General features: G+C 46.8%; 1 protein-coding gene and 1 long non-coding RNA gene across 5 annotated transcripts in view; one reads left to right on the forward strand and one right to left on the reverse strand.

Moving 5' to 3' along the window:
* The window catches only part of LOC125090767 (uncharacterized), a 30,541-nt gene that overhangs the window by 3,054 nt on the left and 5,633 nt on the right, over positions 1 to 21,854 (forward strand). For 2 of the 3 annotated variants that reach the window (XR_007124474.1, XR_007124476.1), the window contains exons 2-3: positions 14,373 to 14,469; positions 19,065 to 21,162. This is a non-coding gene — a long non-coding RNA (uncharacterized LOC125090767). Of the gene's footprint in view, positions 1 to 14,118; positions 14,470 to 19,064; positions 21,163 to 21,854 lie in introns of those variants that run through there. The other variant, XR_007124475.1, reaches the window with a different exon arrangement.
* Positions 54 to 14,221, reverse strand: MEFV (MEFV innate immunity regulator, pyrin). 2 transcript variants are annotated; one of them, XM_047713741.1, is made up of 10 exons: positions 13,904 to 14,221; positions 9,957 to 10,790; positions 7,980 to 8,335; positions 7,449 to 7,544; positions 4,194 to 4,424; positions 3,793 to 3,815; positions 2,011 to 2,126; positions 1,799 to 1,831; positions 1,414 to 1,446; positions 54 to 1,248 (listed from the first exon to the last, which is right to left on the reverse strand). In XM_047713741.1, the coding sequence occupies exons 1-10, from the start codon at positions 14,175 to 14,177 to the stop codon at positions 695 to 697; spliced, it is 2,550 nt and encodes an 849-aa protein (XP_047569697.1). In that variant the 5' UTR covers positions 14,178 to 14,221; the 3' UTR covers positions 54 to 694. The 2 variants fall into 2 exon arrangements, with proteins under 2 accessions (XP_047569697.1, XP_047569696.1); XM_047713740.1 differs by having other exon boundaries at positions 7,980 to 8,362.

Consider the following 21,854-nt stretch of genomic DNA (forward strand, 5'->3'; position numbering starts at 1 on the left):
TTGTGATCTCTCTCTCTCTGTGTCAAATAAATAAATAAAATCTTAAAAAAAAAACTGACACTGGGAATATGTGTCAAACATGTATCAAATATCCCACTATAGCAGCTCCATCTTTCTCATGGTGTTCAGTAGGGAAATGGAATCTCACAGTGATTGAGTGACAACAAACTGAGTGCAAACTGAGTGCAGTTATGACCAAGTTTTATAACTGATTTATTTACGAGGCCTAGCCAATATTCTTAAAATCTGTAGTTCATTAATCCAGGTACAAAAATATAATAGTCCAGTCTGCTTGTTTTATTTCTCAGCTTTCCAAGTCCTCAAGGAAGAGGATAGGAAGATAGAATAAGGGGACACATCCTTGCCATAGAGCTCTGGGGCAAAAAGAGGGTGAGCTCTCTGCCTTAGTGACATCTCAGGGTGCTAATTCATACAAGGATTTATTAAGCTACAGCCATGTACTTCTTCCTCTTAGGTGTCATCAGTACATGTTCTCTTCACCCTTTGTTTACCAATATTTGGGTTCTCAGCTTCTTTCTGCTCCCATCCCATAGGCTCTTCAGGCACAGGCACTCTTCTCTTGTTACGTTACCACGGCAGCTGGAGCCCAGTAGGCATTCAATAATGACAGTTGAGTGTACAGATTCAAGATACAAGGCTGGGAGCTGGAAGAGAGATGCGAAGTGTTGGGCATTCATTGAGGCCTCTGGTCAGCCATGGGACAGATGGTCAGAGGATCCATGTTCTTCCCTCCATCATGTATTCCCGGGCTGAACATAGGCTGAAGGGCCCCAGAAAAAGAGAAGCTGGTGAATGTGTAGATGAGGGATTTGTATGTTACATTGTAAAAGGAAATGTCTCCAGCCATGTAGTCCAGGAAGATGCCCACACGTCTGGGGGCTTCCCTTATCTGCAGGCGTGTTGGGGGAATGGTGGACACCTGGTACTCATTTCGCTTCATCATCATCACCACCCAGTAGCCGTTGTTGGCTGACAGCGTCATGGTCCCTTTCCTGCTTGCAGATGCCTTGCAGATGCCCAGGATCCACCCTGTTTTGTTTCCCACCTCCACTTCCCAGTAATGGCGGCCAGAGAGGAAGCTTGGAAGGCCTAGCGCGATGGTGCAACTATCAAATCTTTCCGGATTGTCAGGCAGACGATTCCACTTGTTTCCAAGTCTTACGCTCTTCAGGTTATTAGAGAAGATGAGGTTGGGGTGGGCAGTTTCTGTATCCAGAATCACATTAACTGCAGAAAGAATTAGAATACCTTGTTGGGGGTCCATGGACAGTACACCCACAGGGTTCTCCCCACCTCCAGGAAACATGGATAGGGACAGTCTTCTGGAATGCACTGGAGGTCTGCACAGGGACCCAGCAGGTGAAGTCCACTTGCCTCAGTCTGGACACTTACCAGCATGTGCCTGAGCGCATATCAGTTCTGGAACTACAGAGAAAAAGAAGAGGGGAGGGGTGCGGTGAAACCTGAGTGTCCCGATTCAGAGTCTGAATGTACCCTGGTCATCACAACAAGGAAAGACAAGGACCCCTACCCCAGCTCAGGACCTTGCTTCCTCTCCTTGGATTAACCCCATTCTCCTGGACCCTAGAGCCTGCCTTGGTGACCCTGTGGTCTGACGAGTTGACCCAGACACCAAGTCCAGCACAGAGCCTATGAAGGCTTTCTCCTGCCTTTGTTACAGGTGTTATTCTCTTTTCTGAATAATGCCCAGAAATCAACAGCACAGGGAATATGACAGTAACCCCCAGCAAGCACATTCTGCCATCGCTATACTCACCATTGAAGGTGTCCATTTCTGAACGCAGGGTTTCTGAAAGAAGAAAGGGAGCTTGAGTTAGGTTCCCCAGCTAGGGATAGATCAGGAGGAAGCTGAAGATGGCATCAGAAAGGCCATGGGAGATGGAAAAGGGATGTCAGAGGGGTCTGGGCTACATAGACATCAGAGAGGAAGCAAGCAGGTGCTTCCCCATTCCCCCCAAGCCCACCTACCCCAGAAAGACTTCATGCTCTTCTCCATAAACTCTGATTTCTGGTAGATCAAGTGGATCTTTTTCTCCACCTCTGGAGGAGTGTACCATGGCTTAGGAACAGTCGCTATCTTGACCCTAGAGACAAAAGACTGTTGGCCAGAAAGCCGCTGGTGCATGGGGGTAGCCCAAGTTCCCATGAGGTGGAAGTAAGGTGTAGAGTCCACAGGGGACACCCAGCCCACTTGGGCTTGGCAAAGAAAGTCCTCCCTGGACTGTGCGTTTTTTGTTCTCAACTTTGGCCACAGATTGGCATCACCTAAGGAGTTATAAAAACCACTGATATCAAAACCACAGTAAGTTTTAATAACGGCCTTAAAATGGTGTTAATATTGAAATGCTCAGCCCAGAATTACCTATGTCAAATTAATTATACTTCTTTAGTCCTTTTCTGTTGAAATAAAAATGATAGTAAATAAGAAGAAAACCACAATGAGATATGACTCATTAGGATGGTTATTATTATTTTGAAAAACTGAAAATGACGGGTGTTAGCAAGGATGTGGAAAAATTGGGACCCTTGTGCATTGGTGCTAGGAACATAAAGTGGTACAGACACTGTGGGAATAGTATAGTGGTTCCTCAAAAAACTAAACATAGAGTTACCATATGACATGTCAATTCCACTTCTAGGTATTTGCCCCAGAGGATTGAAAGCAGAGACTCAAACAGATAGATGTACAGTGGTATTCATAGCAGCATTATTCACAATAGCCATAAGATGGAAACAACCCAACTGTCCATTGATAGACAAAAGGATTAACAAATTGTGGCATACACATACAGTGGAATATTACTCAGCCGGAATGAATTAAAGGAATGAAATTCTTACACATTACAAAGGAATGAAATTCTGACACATTTTACAATATGGACGAACCTTGAAGACATTATGCTGAATGAAGTAAGCCAGACACAAAAGCACAAATACTGTATGATTCCACTTATATAAAGCAGTTAGAGCAGTCAAATTCATAAAGACAGGACATAGAATGGTGGTTGCCAGGGGCTGGGTGAGGTGGCAATAGGGAGTTATGTTTTAATGATACGGAGCTCCCATTTGGGAGGATGAGAACGTGCTGCAGATGGTGGTGGTGGTGCTTGCACGACAATAGGGATGCACTTAATGGCAAGGAACTGCACGTTTAGAAATGGTCAGAGTGGTACATTTCATTTTATATGTATTTTACCACCAAAAAAGAAAGAAAAAAAAAAAAACAAAAAAATTTATGCTCTTGAATTTATGCTCTTACACTCTTGAAGATCTGGATTTAATTTGTGTGCCAGGGCCTGGATGTCAGGATTTTGTAAAGCTCCTGAGGTAACTGTAATGTCCAGCCTCCTCCCTTCCCTCCCCTTCCTTCCCCGGTCTGGGCTTAGCATCTCCACTCCTAGACGGTCCTTTCCTCCGTAGACCGTAAGCATTTGTGGCCTCAGGGAGGGAGGCACTTCTGCAGGAACAGTTTTCATGAGGCAAATTGCAATCCTTAGGAAGATTTCTTAGGAAACATCATTAGCACGATAGGCTGTGTTCATTCTTTGCCGTCTTCAACCCATGCTCTCTCTCCTGATCACACTCCCATTTTCCCTACACAAATCCAGAAAGCACTTAGGAAGCTGCAGGAGATAGGAGGAGACCAGGAGGAGTCACACACCCGGGGTTGGGAGCATCTCCCTCCTAGGGATGCCTCCCCCACTGCTTCCTGCAGGATACCCAAGGGAACATGAGGGGACCTCTCGGTACCTGTGCAGGGTGACTCCGATGTCCTAGGAGAGAAAAGAGGGAAGCTCTCCATTATCAGTCTCCTAGGGGCTGCGCTGATTCCTGGTCTTTCCTCCTGGTCTTTCAGCCCTGGGGTGTCAACAAAACCCGGGCACCTCTCCCCCATTCTAAATTTCATCACCCGAAGTGGCAGCCTGGTGGGGCTTGCAAGAGAAATGTGCCCAAACCCTGCTCTTCTCTTCTGGGAGATACCAGGGGATCCCTTTGAAAGCTGGGGCCACCCTGGGCTCCTGAGAGGTCATCAGAGGGGTCTTGGCACAAGACCTTTGTCTCGTACTGACTTGGGCAGAGCTAATGGCAGTGCTGGGAGCCCATGTCATCCTACTGGGCACACTGGGCAGGGGAAAGCCAGCCATACTCACCTGCATGAGCTCCCATTCCGGTTGGCACTGCTTGGCCTCCAGGTCCCCAATCAGCTTGTCAAGATGCGCAATGTCTCTGGACACTTGGTTGCTGTATTTCTCCCTGACCTGGCCAATGGTCAGGCTCAGATCCTCTAATGAGGCCACAAAGAGCTTCTCTTGCTGCTGCAGATGATGGTACAGCTGCTCCAACTGGTGCCGGAGTCTCTGCTTCTGGGTTTCAGTTTGTTTCTGAGGAACAGAAAGGTGTAGGGGTCTGTGCAGTGTGCTGGAAGGGTGCGCCCAGGGAATCCCTAGAAGCCCACCTCCTAGAGGCGGGTAAGAGGCTGGATCCCTCAGCTTCTTGGAGGACTGGATTTCAGAGAAGGAGACAAAATGGGCCAGAACCTTCCAGAACAGACTGAGGGTGGCAGGGGCTGGCTCTTGTAAAATTCCCTAAAACCTAGTATTCTGAGTTGATTTGTATCCCCTCCAAAATTTATGTTAAAGTCCTAACCTCTAGGACCTAAAGAATATGATCTTATTTGGAAATAACATCATTGCAGATGTAATTAGGTAAGGTGAGGCATACTGGAGTGGCCATTAGAGTGGGGAAGTTGGGACACAGACGCAGGGAAAACAGCATGTGAAGAGACAGGGAAAAGATGACATCAACCAGCTGAGGGTAGAGTCCCGGAAGATGTCTCTCCTTCACGGCCCTCAGAAGGAACCAGTCCTGCTGACGCCTTGACTGTGGACTTCTGGCCTACAGAACTGGAGAGAATACATTTCTGTGGTTTAAGCCATTCAGTCTTCAGCACTCTGTTAAGGCAGACACAGGACACTAAGATATCTGATGTCATCTTTTTCCTTCCTTGAAAGCCAGTGTGAGGATGACATATACCTGGGGTTGTAAATGGACAAGGTTATAACCACCAAAGTGTCCAGGAAGGAGACTTGTCTCTACTCCCCACCAAAGTGCTGGCATGCAGAAGGTCCTCAATGTGGCTCTGAATGAAGGCAGTCAGTCCACCTACGTGAATGTAAGTGAACTTGACTTCTACTACCATCACACGTGGGTCCGTGTTCTATCAAGAGCTTCTGTGGAAAGGTGGAGTGGCTCTAGAGAGCCTTCTCCTTCCTCTATGGAGGGAGAAGTCCCTTCAAATCTTCTAAGACTGGACTTGAGAGATCTCATCATTTTGAGTTCTTTAGTCCTTTTGAACCAAAAATGTTTCCTCACCTTTTGTTGTTAAGGATGCTAACATTGGCTTTTTTTTCCTTAAAGAGGACAGATCGGTTGTCATGTTCAATGGCCTGTGTTCTAAAATTGTCTGATAATTTTGCTCATGATTAAATTCAGGTTCAGTATCTTAGACAGGAATACTGTATTTTTAATGCTCTGGGCTCCCTAACACATCCCATGGGGAGGCAAATAGTGTCCAGTTTGTCCATCACCATTATTGCGATTCAGGGATCAGTCACTTGGTTGAAGAGGGGTCTGCCTCGCCTCTTCAGTGTAAATATGTATTATTTCCTTTATAATTTATGAGTAATCCGAGGGGTGGTACTTTGAGAGGATGTCCATATCTTTTTCTCTTACGAACTTCTGCTAAAAATTTTAGCATCTGTTGATGATCTTTGTTGGTGTTGATTTTTATATTGGTGTTTGTATAGTGGAGAATTTCTTTTTTGAAGTACTGAGAAATTTTTATTGATTGATTGATTTAAGTAATCTCTGCCCCCATCGCAGGGCTTGAACTCAGGCTCTGAGATCAAGAGTCATATACTCTCTGACTGAGGCAGCCAGGCACCCCATAACCATCCTTCCTTACTTGTTTTAGCTGTCATTGTGCTGTAAAAAAGAGTTTCCCTCCCCTTCCATATGATTAAAAATTATATATGTATTTTGACTATTGAAAGAAGGAGGAGGAGTAGAAGTCTTGAAAACAGTATCACCTTTTCTTGGGGGCTCATGCTATGGCGAGTGTCTTAAGGGAAGACCAGACCTTCTCATCTCCCTGAGTTGCCCTTTGGCCCAGGCTTCTGCCTCATCTTCATGGTGGGGGGCATCCCTGACCTCTGCTTCACCCACGAGTTCCAAGACACCTGGTATTATAAGAAAGGGGTTTTCTTTTCTTCTTTTTTAGACAGAGAGAAAGAGAGAGAGAGCTGGTGAGTGGGGGTGGGGAAGGTGACGAGGGGAAGGACAGAAGGAGAGAGAGAATCTTAAGCAGACTCTACACCCAGCATGGAGCTCAATGTAGGCCTGATCTCACGATCCTGAGATCATGATCTGAGCTGAAATCAGGTCAGTCTTAACTGACTGAGCCACCCATGCACCCTAGAAAGGGGTTTTCTTTTACTACACTTCATGAGTTTTGCAAAAGTTAGATACCTGGGCCAATGCCATGCCCACCTCCATTCCTGCCCTTTGTTATCTTTGCCTGTTTCCCATTATGGTGTGGGAGATGGGATCTGGCCAACAGAATGGGTCAGACAAATTAAGGCTCTTTGGGATAATTGAATTTGCTTGCAGGGAAAATGGAAGCAACTTATGTGTCCAGGTTCAATAGTGGAAGGCCGGGCGCCTGGGTGGCTCAGTGGGTTAAGCCGCTGCCTTCGGCTCAGGTCATGATCTCAGGGTCCTGGGATCGAGTCCCGCATCGGGCTCTCTGCTCAGCAGGGAGCCTGCTTCCCTCTCTCTCTCTCTCTCTCTGCCTGCCTCTCCGTCTACTTGTGATCTCTCTCTGTCAAATAAATAAATAAAATCTTAAAAAAAAAATAGTGGAAGGCCAACAAGTGTATTCATTGAAATCCGTGGCATCACAAAATGACAGTTTAAAAGAAAATGTCTAACCATTTGAATTTAAAAAACCCATATGGTTTAAAAAAAACTGAAAAGGACAATTATAAAAACAATACAAAGGAGTATTTAAAATGGAAAAGTTTCTTTTCCCATTTCCTCAATCCCACCCCTCAGCCACTGGTGTTAATTTCTCTAAACCATTTTGTGGTGAATATGAGAAAGCACAGTCTCCTTGGAGATTTCCTTTCCTGCTGGGTGTTGGTCTCCTTCTCCAGGGGCGAGGTCATCCTTGGATTCCTGTTACCTCCCTGCCCCCTCAAAAGCAGGTGATTCTAAACAGGTGATCAGTTCTGCTTCCCTATGAGACAATATACTTTGGGGACTCCCCTGCCCACTTTTGGTGCCCTTCCTCCTTTTGCAGGGGTGAACTCAGGCAAGGATTGGCCATAGAACACCCCTGCCCTTACCAGCAATTTTGCAGTCTTCTTATCCCCCTGAGATCTCTGTTCCTCCCCAGATTTTCTCAATGCCTTCAGATGCTCCAGCTGCTTTTGAATTTGCTCCTGAAAAAGAGGCACTTGTTGAAGCCTAAACTTGGCCTCTGCCATCTTTAGTTGGGCCAACTCTAGAGGGGAAAATGTGCTTTAGGAGATTTTGCTGCTTTAGGAGAATTTGCTGCAGCCAAGAGCACAGGGAGGGGGCCCAGGAAAGGGGGAGAATGAATCCATCACACCAGAGGGAGCATATCCAAGAAGTGGTGAGAGAGAGAGATTCTTAATGTCATGTGGGCACCTGGATTCAGCCATACCTGAAGCTAGTGCCCTTGGATCTCAGCTCCATGAACCAGTAAATTCCCTCTTTGCTGATCTGGCTTGTATTGTGTTTTTGCTACTTACGGCCGAAGAATGCTGACTAATGCACCAACATCCCAGGGTTGGGAAATAAAGTAGCCCGGACTTTTAAAAGCCTCTCCCCTCCCCACCCCCAAGAAGACCTACCTTGTATTCCAGGGCAGCCTCCTCGATGGGGCGCACCTGGTGGCCTCGATGCTCCTGACTCAAACTGCAGATGAGACAGATAGGCTCCCTGTGGTCCTCACAAAAGAGCAGCTGGACCTGCTTCATGTGTCGCTCACACTGTGGTAGGGACTTGGGGCTCAAAGTGGCCATGTGCAAGCCTTCTTGCTGCTTGTAGTCTTCCGAGTTATTTACTGTGAGTGAGGCCAGGCACAGGAGGCTGCTGGATGAGCATTTGCCTGAGGTCTTGGGGTCCCTAGAAGCAATGGAGTATCTGCAGGAGTCATCTCTTTCCTGGGCACAGACAGGGGGATATACAGCCTCATCCTGTGGCTTCCCTGGAGACATGGCAGTGGAAGAATTTCCTGAGGGACAAACCCAGAACGTTATGAAGGGGTGCTTACAAAGGACAGCAGAGAGAGACAGTGAACCCGTGCCTGGGACACACAAATTCCTGGTTAGACTGTGGCCTCTTCCAGCTTGTCCTCCCCTGACTTTGCTCCAGCAAGGCGGCAAACTACCCAGTGGACTTGAGGACTAAGGGCTCATGACAGTCCCGAGACTTGGAATTCCTGGATAATTATCCTAAAGAAAGGCCTTTTGTTATAAATTCCATGCCTTCCTCCTATAGATATATGGATGTAGCAGGTGATAGAAAGGTAGTGAGACATTCTGACCAGTGTTTGCTTTGCCACATAAAACCACCATCTAGGCTTCTCATGACTTGAGTGAGAGACCCCCTGGGGATAGTGATTCACTCATAGCCTGACCCCTAGCAGAGTCCCTGGCACATGATAAGGATGTGAGAAGTGTGTGTTGAATGAGAGAACTAAAGGGACCTCTCTTCACATCCCTGTGCAGGAAGAAGTCAATGGAAGTAGGGAAAGGGACTTGACTTTATAAGGCTGAAGGGTATAAACCCAACATGATGACAGAGAGCTATGACCAGCTGTGCCCCAGGACCATAGCACAACTTTCATAAAGCAGAAATGACAGAAGGTACAAGAAGAAACAGAAACATACTCAATTCATTAGTCCCCTCCCACCGCCTCTCACAAGATCCCAGGAATTTATATCACATCTCTAAGTGAGACTGTGGGAAGGCCCCATAGTAACAATTCTCCCCTCCTTTCCTTGTGATAGAATTGATTGCTGCCCCCCCCAACAAAGACCCCATTTCTTGCAGTTAGGTATGGCTATTTGACTACATTCAGGCCAAAGGGATATAAATGAAGGCATCACGAGCAGCTTCTAGAAACTTCTGGAAACTTTCCCTAAGCTTATACTCTTCTCCTTTGTCCTTCCATCCTGGTGCTTGAAATGAGGATGCCATCCTCTGAGACCATGAGTTTGAGAGCAAACTTGGTGGAGCAGAAAAACAGCAGGAGCCTTGGTTCCTCACCCATGGAGTACCTTATCTGTTCTGAGCCATCCGTGTTATTTATGTAAAGGAGAAAGAAACTTCTGTCTTGTTTCAGTAGTGCTATTTTGACATTTCTGTTATCCACAACCCAACATAATCCCAATTTCTGTCTCCTTAGTAAAAGAGATTTAGGATTTTAGCCAATAGCTCACCTCCCTGCCCAGAGAGGTGAATGGCAGACTCTTAGCCTCATCACATACAGCCATGGGGTCATTGTGAGAAGCGGGTATTTTTACCCAGTCTTTCCCAGAGGCTCAAGCTGGGGTCCATGAATTCCTTGGCATTCTAAAGGATTTCAAAGTGTCTAAGAACTTGAACTTTGATGCAGCATTTTATGATGATGTGCATACGTGCATTTTTTTTTTTTTCAGGATTCACAGCCTACCTCAAATTCTCAATGGGTTGGGGATCCCAGGGGGCACTCAGGGATCTTGTGACATAAATACAGTGGGGATAAAAGATTTGTGAGGAAACACCTGCACAGGTCACCCTTCCTAAGGATGCCAGGTCTTCTGAGTTCTGGGGTCCTTTCTTACCTGAAGAAGGGACTTCTGGACCTGAAGAGTAATGGAGCTCACTGCCTACCATCTCCCTCAAGGCCTCAGGGGGTTCTTGACCCTCAATTCCATTTTTCTTCGAGGGTCCTGTGGATTCTGGCTGCTCCCAGGTCATCTGGTCTCCAGACAGTGATGCACTGGAAAGTGTATTCCTGAATACTCCCCCCTTCGAAATCATGGAATATTCTGGATTCCTGGAGCCTTTCTCTGGAGCCATGGTAGCACCTACATCCAGAGTGGCCACTTCACTGGGGGCGGCTGCTGAGTCTGGATGATCACTTCTCGTTTTATCTTGAGAGAGAAGAGTTTCTGGTTTGGGAGTTTCTCTCTCTCCCAAAAAAATGTTAAGTTCAAGACTTCTGGGCCGCTTTTGCCCTGAAGGTAAATGTCCTTCAGAGATCTTGGGTTTTATTCTTCCTAGGGACCCAGTAAGCAACCCAGAGTCAAGTTCTTGCAGCCGTCCTAAAGAGTTGGCATTCCTGGGTAGCCTGGCACTAGGACTCCCCTTCTCCCCCTGTGGTTTGCTAGGGAGTGGGCTTCTCCTGGCACCCAGAGTCATGCTCCTGGGCCTTGACTTGCGCGACATATCCAGGCCCTCAGAACTCTTCTGATCTCTCTGTTTGCCCGGAGGCTTCTTCTGGGGCCCCCTTCCAGCCTCCTGCTGGCTGGATGGCAGGCCAGGGGCCCCATCACCATTTTGCCGCTGCCTGTCACCTTTCAGGCCATCTGGTATCTTCAGACCTTTGGGCTTATTCTCCCCAGAGGAACAAGACATTGCTGAACCGTCAGTGCCACTTGCTTGTATCAGAAGCTCTGCAAAGACAACAGGATGACAAGGCATGAAATTGTGCAGTGCTCAGGGCTAGGGTTTGAGAGAGAAGGGAGAGAAAGAAAAATCCTCTCAGAAATGACAAGTTCAGGGGCGCCTGGGTGGCTCAGTGGTTTAAGCCTCTGCCTTCGGCTCAGGTCGTGGTCCCGGGGTCCTGGGATCGAGCCCCGCATCGGGCTCTCTGCTCGGCAGGGAGCCTGCTTCCTCCTCTCTCTCTGCCTGCCTCTCTGCCTACTTCTGATTTCTCTCTGTCAAATAAATAAAAATAAAAAAAATCTTAAAAAAAAAAAGAAATGACAAGTTCAGAATTGTTGTTGCCTAGACAACAACAATTACCATTAAATAATAAAATGCTAAAAAAAGATAAAAAATAATAAAATGCTAATTATTTGCTATATATTTCTCAAATAGTGCTTTTCAGACTTCTTTGGCAGGAGAGCTTCTTTCCAATATAAAATCTTACACAAAATTCTTAATTTGTAAAATAAACATCCCCCCTGGTTTACTGGTATTAATGTGTGTGTGATTATAGGTGTGTAAAACTCTCTTATAAAACCCATCAATAAGGGGCACCTGGGTGGCTCAGTGGGTTAAGCTGCTGCCTTCGGCTCAGGTCATGATCTCAGGGTCCTGGGATTGAGTCCCGCATCGGTCTCTCTGCTCAGCGGGAGTCTGCTTCTCTCTTTCTCTCTCTCTCTTCCTGCCTCTCTGTCTACTTGTGATCTCTCTCTGTCAAATAAATGAATAAAGTCTTTAAAAAAAAAACCATCAATAAGAAGAATTAAGGGGGCGCCTGGGTGGCTCAGTGGGTTAAAGCCTCTGCCTTTGGCTCAGGTCATGATCCCAGGATCCTGGGATCGAGCCCCGCATCGGGCTCTCTGCTTACCAGGGAGCCTGCTTCCTCCTCTCTCTCTCTCTGCCTGCCTCTCTGTCTACTTGTGATCTCTGTCTGCCAAATAAATAAATAAAATCTTTTTAAAAAAAAGAATTAAGGTATTTGGCATAAAAATTTGAAAACAGATTTTGAAGGACAGTTAAAACTTCAGAAACTAATGACTTCTGTTTTATTCTATGGTTTCACGACATGAAGAAAATCCTAACAAACAGGTAAGTAAGTGGAAATGGTGGTTTTTTAAAAAGATTTTATTTGTTTGAGAGAGAGTGAGAGAGAGAGCATGAGAAGGGGGAGGGTCAGAAGGTGAAGCAGACTCCCCGCTGAACAGGGAACCTGACGTGGGACTCAGTCCCAGGACTCCCGGATCATGACCTGAGCTGAAGGCAGTTGCTCAATCGACTGAACCACCCAGGTGTCCCTGTGTTGTTGTTGTTTTTAAAACAGCTTGCTTTTGGGGCACCTGGGTAGCTCAGTGGGTTCAGCTTTTGCCTTCGGCTTGGGTCATGATCCTGGGGTCCTGGGATTGAGCCCTGCAGCAGAGAGCCTGCTTCTCCATGTCTCTCTGCCTGCCTCTCTGCCTACTTGTGATCTCTCTCTCTGTCAAATAAATAAAATTAAAAAAAAAAAAAAACAGCTTGCTTTGAAGTTTCAGGATATGGTTTCATTAAACAGAAATGACAGGAAAGGCTTAATTCCAAGGACTACATAAAAAGGAGTTGAAGGACAGCACAAACTATTACCCTGGTGGCCTCTAGAATTTCAAAAGTTTGTTAATGACACATTTTAATATGCATTTGTTGGTTTTATAAGTTAGAAAAGTTAATAAAATTTGGATTAAGTATTTGCTAACATTCTAAAGAATCCCTGAATTATCTTCCTTGGATGGAACTTGAAAACTACTACTCTAACGAATAAAAGAAGATATCCTGTAATCAGCCCTTTAATTTTTGGTAGAAGAGACTCTTACTAAAATTGCTTCAGAGCTGTTTAAAATGCTTTGCTGTTGCAAACACTTGGCTTCCTGGGAAAATGTAAGTTCCTCAAAATGGCTCAAGAATGGATGGGAAAGCCCTGAAGATGCTAATAACCCAGTTTGTTTGTTTGTTTAAAAGATTTTATTTATTTATTTGACACAGAGAGAGATATCACAAGTAGGCAGAGAGAGAGGCGGAAGCAGGCTTCCCGCTGAGCAGAGAGCCTGATGTGGGGCTCGATCCCAGGACCCTGGGATCATGACCTGAGCTGAAGGCAGAGGCTTTAACCCACTGAGCCACCCAGGTGCCCCAATAACCAGGTTTTAAAACATGAAATTCTACTCATCAAATCACACTGAGATCATGGTTTCGTCCTATTAGTCTTTCATTTTTTTTTCCTATCAGTCTTTCAAAGAGTGCAGAACTTTTATGTTATTTAAACATTCTACTCCAGAAAAATACATGGAAAGCATTTCTAACGTGTCCTCAAAGTCTAGAAGTAGAAGAAATACTCAAACACTAACCAATACTTTTTAAGCCCATTACATATTTGCCCACGCATCTCAAATAATAAAAATTCTTTGAAAGCAAAAATCCAATAGGCCACACTCGTTGATCACAGTGTGATAAAATCAGAAAGTTACAGCAAAATAGGAATAGAAGAACAAGGAGGAGAAGAAGGAAGAAAAACAAGGAAAGAGAAAAGATGAAAGAAAGGAAGGAAAAGAATTGGGAATTTTAGAATACCTTTGTGAAATGTGTCAAAGAAGAGCTCAAAACTGAAAATAAGTGGATTTCAATGTGAACATTACCTGTTGACCCTGCCGATATGGTCAGTTAGCAAGCCTTTTTTTTTTTTTCTCTCTCCTGAAGATACTGGTCTGTACATAGGGGTTAATCACAATGAAGTTAGGGCCCCTTTAAGACCAGGCATCTAACTCCTGCCTCTCCTGATTACACCCTGCAGTGAGAATCTCAGCCTCCCCCTCCAACACTCCCTGCCCGCCTCCCCTGCCCTTTTTAAAAGCCATTGGGAGCCTTAGCTATAATAAACCAGCTCCAAAGACCTAAGCAGCACAAAGAACTTGCTCGACCAGAGTCCCTGGGGTCATGGTAGACCTGGGACTCCTAACCCCAAGTCACAACACATTGGCCTAAACACAAGTTCCCTCTCGCACCTCCTACCCCAGACACACTGGGAGAGGAATGGAACATGGGGCCCGCTTACCTGGGCCAATCACCCTGTTAAGCTCCTCTGCCAGGAGATTCTGGTTCATGGCCCTCAGGACTTGCAGGGTCAGCCTCGCAGCATTCTCTTCCCCATAGTGGGTGATCATCAGAGTGGCCAGCTTCACGGGGTTGGCATTGTGGAGCTGGCCCCAGGGGATCCGGGAGTGATCCTTCTCCAGGCTGATGCTCAGCTTAAACTTGAACTTCTCAAAGTCATTGTCTTCCAGCTCCTCCAAGGAGTCCAGCAGATGGTCACTGGGCGTCTTGATCATGCTGTTGACCAGGAGAGGCCAGAGCCGGCTGTCGGAAACAATCTCTGCCCTGGAACCCAGAGGATGGGTAAAAAGAAGCCACTTGTGAAATAGCGGAAAAGGCACAGGAAATGCTCTGCACAGTGGAGGAACTGAGCTATGAGTGTCATCATTTGTTTGTTCCCAGTGGTGACACTTGCGTTCTCTTTCTCACAGATTTGGAGGCTTTTACAGTTGGGAGGGCTCAAGGTCAGCCACATGGTCCTCCAGCGCCCCAGCCATCACCTTCGCATTCTGCCCTGCAGAGCCACAGGTAAGTATGTGAAGGAGGGACTGGGGCTGGATTCCAGAGTCTTGATCTTGGGCAGGCAATCAGACGCCTCTTCTCCCGTGATGTGGGGGAGGGGAAGCAGGAACAAAGCCACTGGTCCCACACTGCTGAGGACCATGATGAGGGCCAGTCTGTCTGGCCAGTTCTCCTCCAGACTCTTGGGATTTTACTGGCCCTCCAAAGCAAATGGTGGGAGGAGCGGGGGAAATGCAGCCCTGCAAGGTTTGTCCTTCCCTGCCCAGAAGGAGGTGAAGCCAGAAGGACACTGCCAGGACACAGGCCCTGGTGTCACCCCTGTTGATGTAGTTCCGGTTGTCTGGTACTTTCAGCATCACGAAGCCTCAAAACAGCATGCATGGGACTGTCATCCTGATTTATTTGTTTTCTGCTGTGCCTTGGCTTCCCAAGGGCGTACCCACGAGGGAGGGGGCTTGTCCATACACTCTTACGGAACAAGTTTATTGTTTTTAAGTGAGCTCTGTGCCCAGTGTGAGGCTTGAATGAGAGCCCCGAGAACAAGGGTCACCTGCTCTACTGACTGAGCCAGCCAGGTGCCCCTGAACAAGTATTTTGGACACCATGCCAGGATGTGGAAAAACAAGGGTGAAAAAGACATAGGTGTCCTTTGGAGCTCACGTCCCAGCATCGGGCTCCAGAAGTCACTCCAAGGTTAGTAGAAGTCGTATGTGCAGTGAGACCTCCACAGTTAACTGCTTCTGTCTTTCTGCATACCCTGAGTTTTATCCCCAACTGTTTGTTTTGAAAAATTTTAAACCTAGAAAAGTTACCTAGATTCACCAGCTGTTTACATTTTACAGTATTTAGTGATTCTCTCTTTTATATACACACATGCATGCACTTCATTTTTCCTTTCTTTTCCCGCTCTGAACCATTTGGTAATGAATTGAAAACATTGAAAAGCTATCAATCCAAATGCCCTACATACTCTAAGTACAATGAACAAGGATACAAGGATATTATTTTAAAGATTTTATTTATTTATTTGACAGACAGAGATCACAAGTAGGCAGAGAGGCAGGCAGAGAGAGAGGGGGAAGCAGGCTCCCCACCGAGCGGAGAGTGTGATGTGGGTCTCCATCCCAGGACCCTGAGACCATGACCTAAGCCGAAGGCAGAGGCTCAACCCACTGAGCCACCCAAGGATATTATTTTAAATAATCAGAATACAGGAGCGCTTGGGTGGCTCAGTTGTTAAGCGTCTGCCTTCGGCTCAGGTCATGATCCCAGGGTCCTGGGATTAAGCCCCGCATCAGGCTCCCTGCTCAGTGGGGAGCCTGCTTCTTCTCCTACTCTCCCTGCTTGTGTTCCTCTCTCGCTGTGTCTCTCTCTGTCAAATAAATAAAAATCTTAAAAAATAATCAGAATACAATTATCATACTCAGGAAAATTAACATCATTTTAATACTATAAGGAGCCCATAATCAAATTTCTCCAGTTGCCCTGATAATGTCCTTGACAGGTTTTTTTTTCCCCAACCCAGGGTCTAATCAGAGATCCTGCACTGCTTTTATTTTTTTTTTATTTTTTTTTTTAAAGATTTTATTTATTTACTTGACAGAGAGAGATCACAAGCAGGCAGAGAGGCAGGCAGAGAGAGAGGAGGAAGCAGGCTCCCTGCTGAGCAGAGAGCCCGATGCAGGGCTGGATCCCAGGACCCTGAGATCATGACCTGAGCCGAAGGCAGCGGCCCAACCCACTGAGCCACCCAGGCGCCCCTCCTGCACTGCTTTTAGTTGTCACATCTCTATAGTCTGCTTCTGCTAGAACACTTTACACTTCCCTACCTTTTTAAATTCGGTCAGTGTTTTTTGCAAAGTCTTTTCCAAGCAGAATGTCCCTTAATTTAGATCTGGGCATCGTTTCCTTATTATCAGACTGAAGGTACATTCAGCTGCTCAAGATGTCTCCATTTTTTTTTTAAGGATTTTATTTATTTGACAGAGAGAAATCACAAGTAGGCAGAGAGGCAGGCAGAGAGAGAGAGGAGGAAGCAGGCTCCCTGCCAAACAGAGAGCCCGATGCAGGGCTCCATCTCAGCACCCTGAGATCATGACCTGAGCCTAAGGCAGAGGCTTAATCCACTGAACCACCCAGGAGCCCAAGATGTCTCCATTGTAAAAGGACATTTTTTCTTTGTATTTCATAAGTAACCTGAGAAATGTGGAAATGTCTGGTTCTCCTACAGTCTTTCACCCCATGATCTGAGCATTCGTGGACGATCCTTTCCTCAATCAGTTGCTCCAGCGGTCCTTGCAAAATGGTGATGTTTTTGTCACTTAGCTGGTATCATTTGCATGTCCTGGTTTAAGCTTTCTGAACTTCTCATGAAATTTTTGGCTTACAGATGTTTTGTCGGTAATACAATGGTGCTTAGTCTGTGCCAGGCACGCTTTGCTTTATGTCCAGTATCTTCTAAAATCTCCACAGCACGCCTCCAGGATTCATGATTCATCATTGGTCTCACGGCCGGCATTAGTGGCTTAGTGACTTGCTCATTGACTGAGCCAGGATTCAAACTCCCTCTTTTAACCGCTTTGCAGTATTGTCTGCGTGCATGATAATAATATTATTTTACATTCCTCACTAACCACAGATGTCGCTTTTCCAGCTGTCCAGTGAAACTCACAGTGGGCTCTTCTGACCACTCCCACAGGTCATTTACAACATTCAGATGCCTGGCAGAACAGACAGCACTGTGTCTGACCCGCCTGTGTGTGACCAGCTGGGACCAAGGCTTCGATGCGTTCTGCTTGGCCAAATGTATCTTACTGTCCACTTTGTCCACATTCTTAATATTTTGCAGAGGACTCAGTCTTTTTGGTTTAATTGCTGACAGCATCCAGTTTTCTGGATCCTGCTGAGAACCCCAAATCCAGCATACTCCCTAAAAAATGGATGGACCCAAATGCATGCATATTTATGGTGCTGATGTTGGATGTGGCATTCTCAGGTTGGGCCAGAAGCGTGTTGACTGAGCGTCTCTGGGATCAAGACCTGTGCAAGATTTCAGAAGGCAGTAACACAGTCACCTCACAGGGAGCCTCAAACTCCTGAGACAGAACTGAAGTTGTGCAACAACCGCAGGGTCCTTCGTGTGCCTGGGGTCCCTGACCCTGTCCTGACTGGCCAGGAAACTCCTTTAAGTGGAGACTAACACACCAAGAGCAGAATTGGGCAGGAACTGGGGCTTTCCAGTCCAAAGCAGGATATTTTGCAATTGCAGTGATAACCTTTCACAACAGGGAGAAATTCTGAGGCATGGACTTGCCTTTTTTTTTTTTTTTTTTTTTTTTCTAAGAGAGAGCATGCAAGCAGAGTTTGGGGGGAGAGGGGCAGAATGAGCGGAGAGAGAGAATCTCAAACAGACGGCCCACTGAGCTCGGAGCCCCACACTGGGCTTGATCTCACAACCCTGAGATGATGACCTTAGCTGAAACCAAGAGTCAGTCGCTCGACTGAGCTACCTAGTTGCTCCAAGGCATGGATGTGTAAGGTAGTGGCATTTCTAGGTCAAGAGGAGCTGAAAGAGGTTCCAGTTTTTGAGGTTCCGGTAGTTTTTTAAAATGAAGAAATGTGAAAAGACAATTACAGCTCTTGGGATGCCTTTTAAATGTCCGAACAGTTGTAGTGGAGTGTCTGTGAAATCTGTCTTGTGCCTCCGTGACTGTACGTGCGCCCTTATTTGGGAACAACATGACAAACCTCAATCCATCGCACTGGTGCGAGCAGAGAGACCTCAATCTCTGCTCTTATCCTAAGTAACGCACAGCCCAGACATCTGGGTTTCATCTTTCTTACTCCATGAGAGTTTCACTTTCTAACACATTCATTTTTGCATTACTTTGAGATGTTTTAAGTCAATATGTATTACTTTTGTAAAAGAAAAAAGAGTTTAAAAAAAGTATTTTATAATTAGGTTAGCCTCGAAGGGGATATCAGTCCTGTCCCCACAACCATCATGATAAAAGGTGTGTGGTATTTAAATATAGTACATATCAGTTATTGAGAGAGCCTTAGGCAAGATCACGGAAGAGTTCCTGTGTTAATCTGGAGCTGGAAATAACAGATGCCACTGTGACCCAAACTCTTCCTCACTCTCCAGTATATTGAATTTTAAGGGAGAAATGTGAGACTTTGAGAGGCTAATGTCTCAATCTCAACATGAAGTTCCAGGCAATGAACTTTCCACTGGGAAACATACTTGTAACTGTGCTTCCTGAGAGCGAACCAAGTTCTGGTGCAGCCTCCAACCTCCTGAGCAAGATGGAAACGGAGAGAAGGCTGCTTCTTAGGTGGCCTTGACCTGTGGAGGTTGTACAGTAGTGGGGCCGGAATAGTTCCTGGATTGGTTTGCCAGTGAGAGTTTCATTTGCAGTATGGTAATGCCAGGCAAGAAGCTTTATGTCCTCGAAAGTGCTATACACATTATCGATTCAGATTGTTAAATCTAGATGGAGGATAAATGAGTGTTCATTTTACTCTAACTTTTAAATGTATTTAAACGTTTTGTAATTTAAAGCACTGAAAAAGAAAATTTGTTTTACCAATATTTCTAGGGACCCTTTTAGGAGGCTGTCTGTGAGGATAGTCCCTGACCGCCAAAAGCTTACAGGTTAGCGAAGGAGAAGAACCCAGGTGCCTGGAAGGCAAGTGCTCCCTCTTGCCTTGCACCCTTTGATGTTCGGTTTACGTAATCGTCTCCCACTCCCACCTCCCCGTCGGTCTTAACCAGTCCCAGAGCTGCCCTGCGTGCTTGGGTCATGCCTACTAGTAGTGGGGGGAGAACGGGACTCCCAAGATCTAGGGCGTGTGGCCTGGGCCAGTTACTCGATGTCTGAGTTTGTTTCCTGTCAAATGGGCGGTTTGGGAATTTCAATGAGGTAATGTATGCAAAAGAGCCTGTCTCCGTGGGTCAGCGTCAGCTAGGTCCTTTGATGCTCCAGCGCCCAGCGCAGCGCCTGGCTTAGTCGTGGGCGATGTCCGAGGGCGGGACAGGTGATCCCCGGCTCCGCACAGCCGTGACCTCTGAGTCCCCTCCGCCCACAGCGCGCGGTTCCCAGCTGCCGCGCTCGCTTCCGCACGTGGGGGCAGGAAGACCGCCCTCCGCGGGTCTCACGCCCGGCAGCAACTCCCCTGGGGCAGTCCCTTGTACGGGAAGCGACTCCAACCTCGTAGGGGAAGCTGGAGGGGTTTTGTCTGCGGAAGCGTAGCCTGAAGATAAAAGGGAAGTGTCAGCGCCGAGCCCCGACAGGTAGGCTAACAGGCACTGGGGGCGAGATCAGCCGGCACGCTGACTCCGCGGCCCCGCGGGCTCTGCGAGAAATAGGGAGAGCCCCAGGAGGCACCACGCGCCAGGAGGCTGGCTCCCCGGACGCCGCACTGGTCCGTCCGAGGGCGACGCCCTAAACTACATCTCCCAGGGGGCCCCGGGAGTAAGCGGAGCCAATCGGAGGGTGAGTGGGCGGGCTCAGCCGGGCCTCTGTCGCCCAGGGGGCGCCGGAGCGGGGCGCTGTGATCCCGGTCGGAAACCCCAGCGTCCTATGGCTGTGTCTCCTCGGAGCGGCCAGCGCCAGGCGCTGAGGAGGGGTGGCGGTCGCCTCTGGTATCCTGGGCACTACGCCAAGAAGTGCAGTCGATGCGGCCACCAGCGACCTGGGGTTAGCAGGGCGCGGATGCCCACAACCCTTCACCCTTTAAGAGCCCCTAGACCTCGTTCAGTCGTGTTTCCGGCAAGTATCTAGCGAGTGCCTGCTGTGCACCTGTTGCTGTGCGGGGACGAAGACAGGCAGGTCAGGTGGCACCCCTGCGCCAGAGCGCGTGTCACCTGGCTTGCGGGGGTGCAGGGGTGGGGTGGTCTCCTCTTGTGGCGAGAGCAGTGAAAGGAATCCGTTCAGCCCAACGCCAGCACTGTCATCTTGTCGGTTTTCAAACACCAGGAACCCTAGGGTACCGATTCTAAAATTTCTCTCTATCGCGATTGATTTTTGAAAAATCCAGGGAAATGCTGTGGGCAGTGGAGATAATGGTTTTGTTCAGAAAAAAAGCATATGGACCCGCAGTTTCGTGTGTCGTTTCAGGGGATTTATGACTTCTGAAGTACGCCTGGCGGAACGGGGCACGGAGTTCTAGGCATGGACCCTCCCATCAGTTAAAGCCGCCGGTACTTTTTAGTTGTTTCACATATTTCACCTTAAAGGAAGATTTCCTTTGATCCAGAGGGCAGAGTTGGGCAGGAACACCCAGCCAGACGGTCTATCTGTATTTCTAGTCCCAACATTCTGTTTAAGTCCTTCCCGTCAAGACTACTTTCTAGTCTCTGGTAAGCATAACCAGACTATATTCACCTCCATGGTAGTGGGAGGGGCACCTTCTTACGCAAATCCTTGTCACCCTTGTGGAAGGATCCCTTGCCTGCCACTCTTGCCAATTAGTTAGAAACTGTAAACGACTTAAATGACTATCACCAGGTGACTGAGGAGATTTTGGTAAAACTATTCAATGAACTGTACCGCATCCGTTGAAAATGTGCAGTGGGTTTTTGTATGCTAATGTGAGGAGATGGCCAATATGTAAGGAGAAAAAAGCATGTTTACAGTATAATGGCAATATAATCCCACGTTTGTAAATAACAGGAAAAATATTTTTTAAAAACTTAAATATTTGGGGCGCCTGGGTGGCTCAGTGGGTTAAGCCGCTGCCTTCGGCTCAGGTCATGATCCCAGGTCCTGGGTTCGAGCCCCACATCGGGCTTTCTGCTCAGCGGGGAGCCTGCTTCCTCCTCTCTCTCTGCCTGCCTCTCTGCCTACTTGTGATTTCTCTCTGTCAAATAAATAAATAAAATCTTTAAAAAAAAAAACAACTTAAATATCTGAAGAGGGGGGACAAAAAATAACATGGCAACCTGTAGAGAGTAGAATTGGGGATAGAGGTTGTGCTTTTCACTCTGTGTCCTTTATATGTTTTTGTGTTCTTCAATGAGCAATTTAAACATTTTATGACATATGAAACATTGTCCCCGAATATATTCTAAGTGTAAAATAATAAGGCAAACAAAATATCGCAAGCTAATGTTAGAGGAAGACTTTCATGTGTTGCTCATTAATTTCTTTGTTTGTTTATGTAAATATGTAGGCTCTATGACCAACATGGGGCTCAAACTCACCACCCTGAGGTTGAGAGTCATATGCTCTACCAACTGAGCCAGCCAGGCACCCCTGCTCATTATTATTTATAACAAAAAGTTAAATGAAACCTCATATATTGGAATTTTTTCACTGCAGTGTAAGAGGATTAGGAAAATGGTTTTTAAAAAGCAGACTGTGCCCATAGAGAAACACTTGTGTGAG

Source organism: Lutra lutra, chromosome 18 (genome assembly GCF_902655055.1).
Source record: "Lutra lutra chromosome 18, mLutLut1.2, whole genome shotgun sequence".
NCBI classification, from domain to species: Eukaryota; Metazoa; Chordata; class Mammalia; order Carnivora; family Mustelidae; genus Lutra; species Lutra lutra.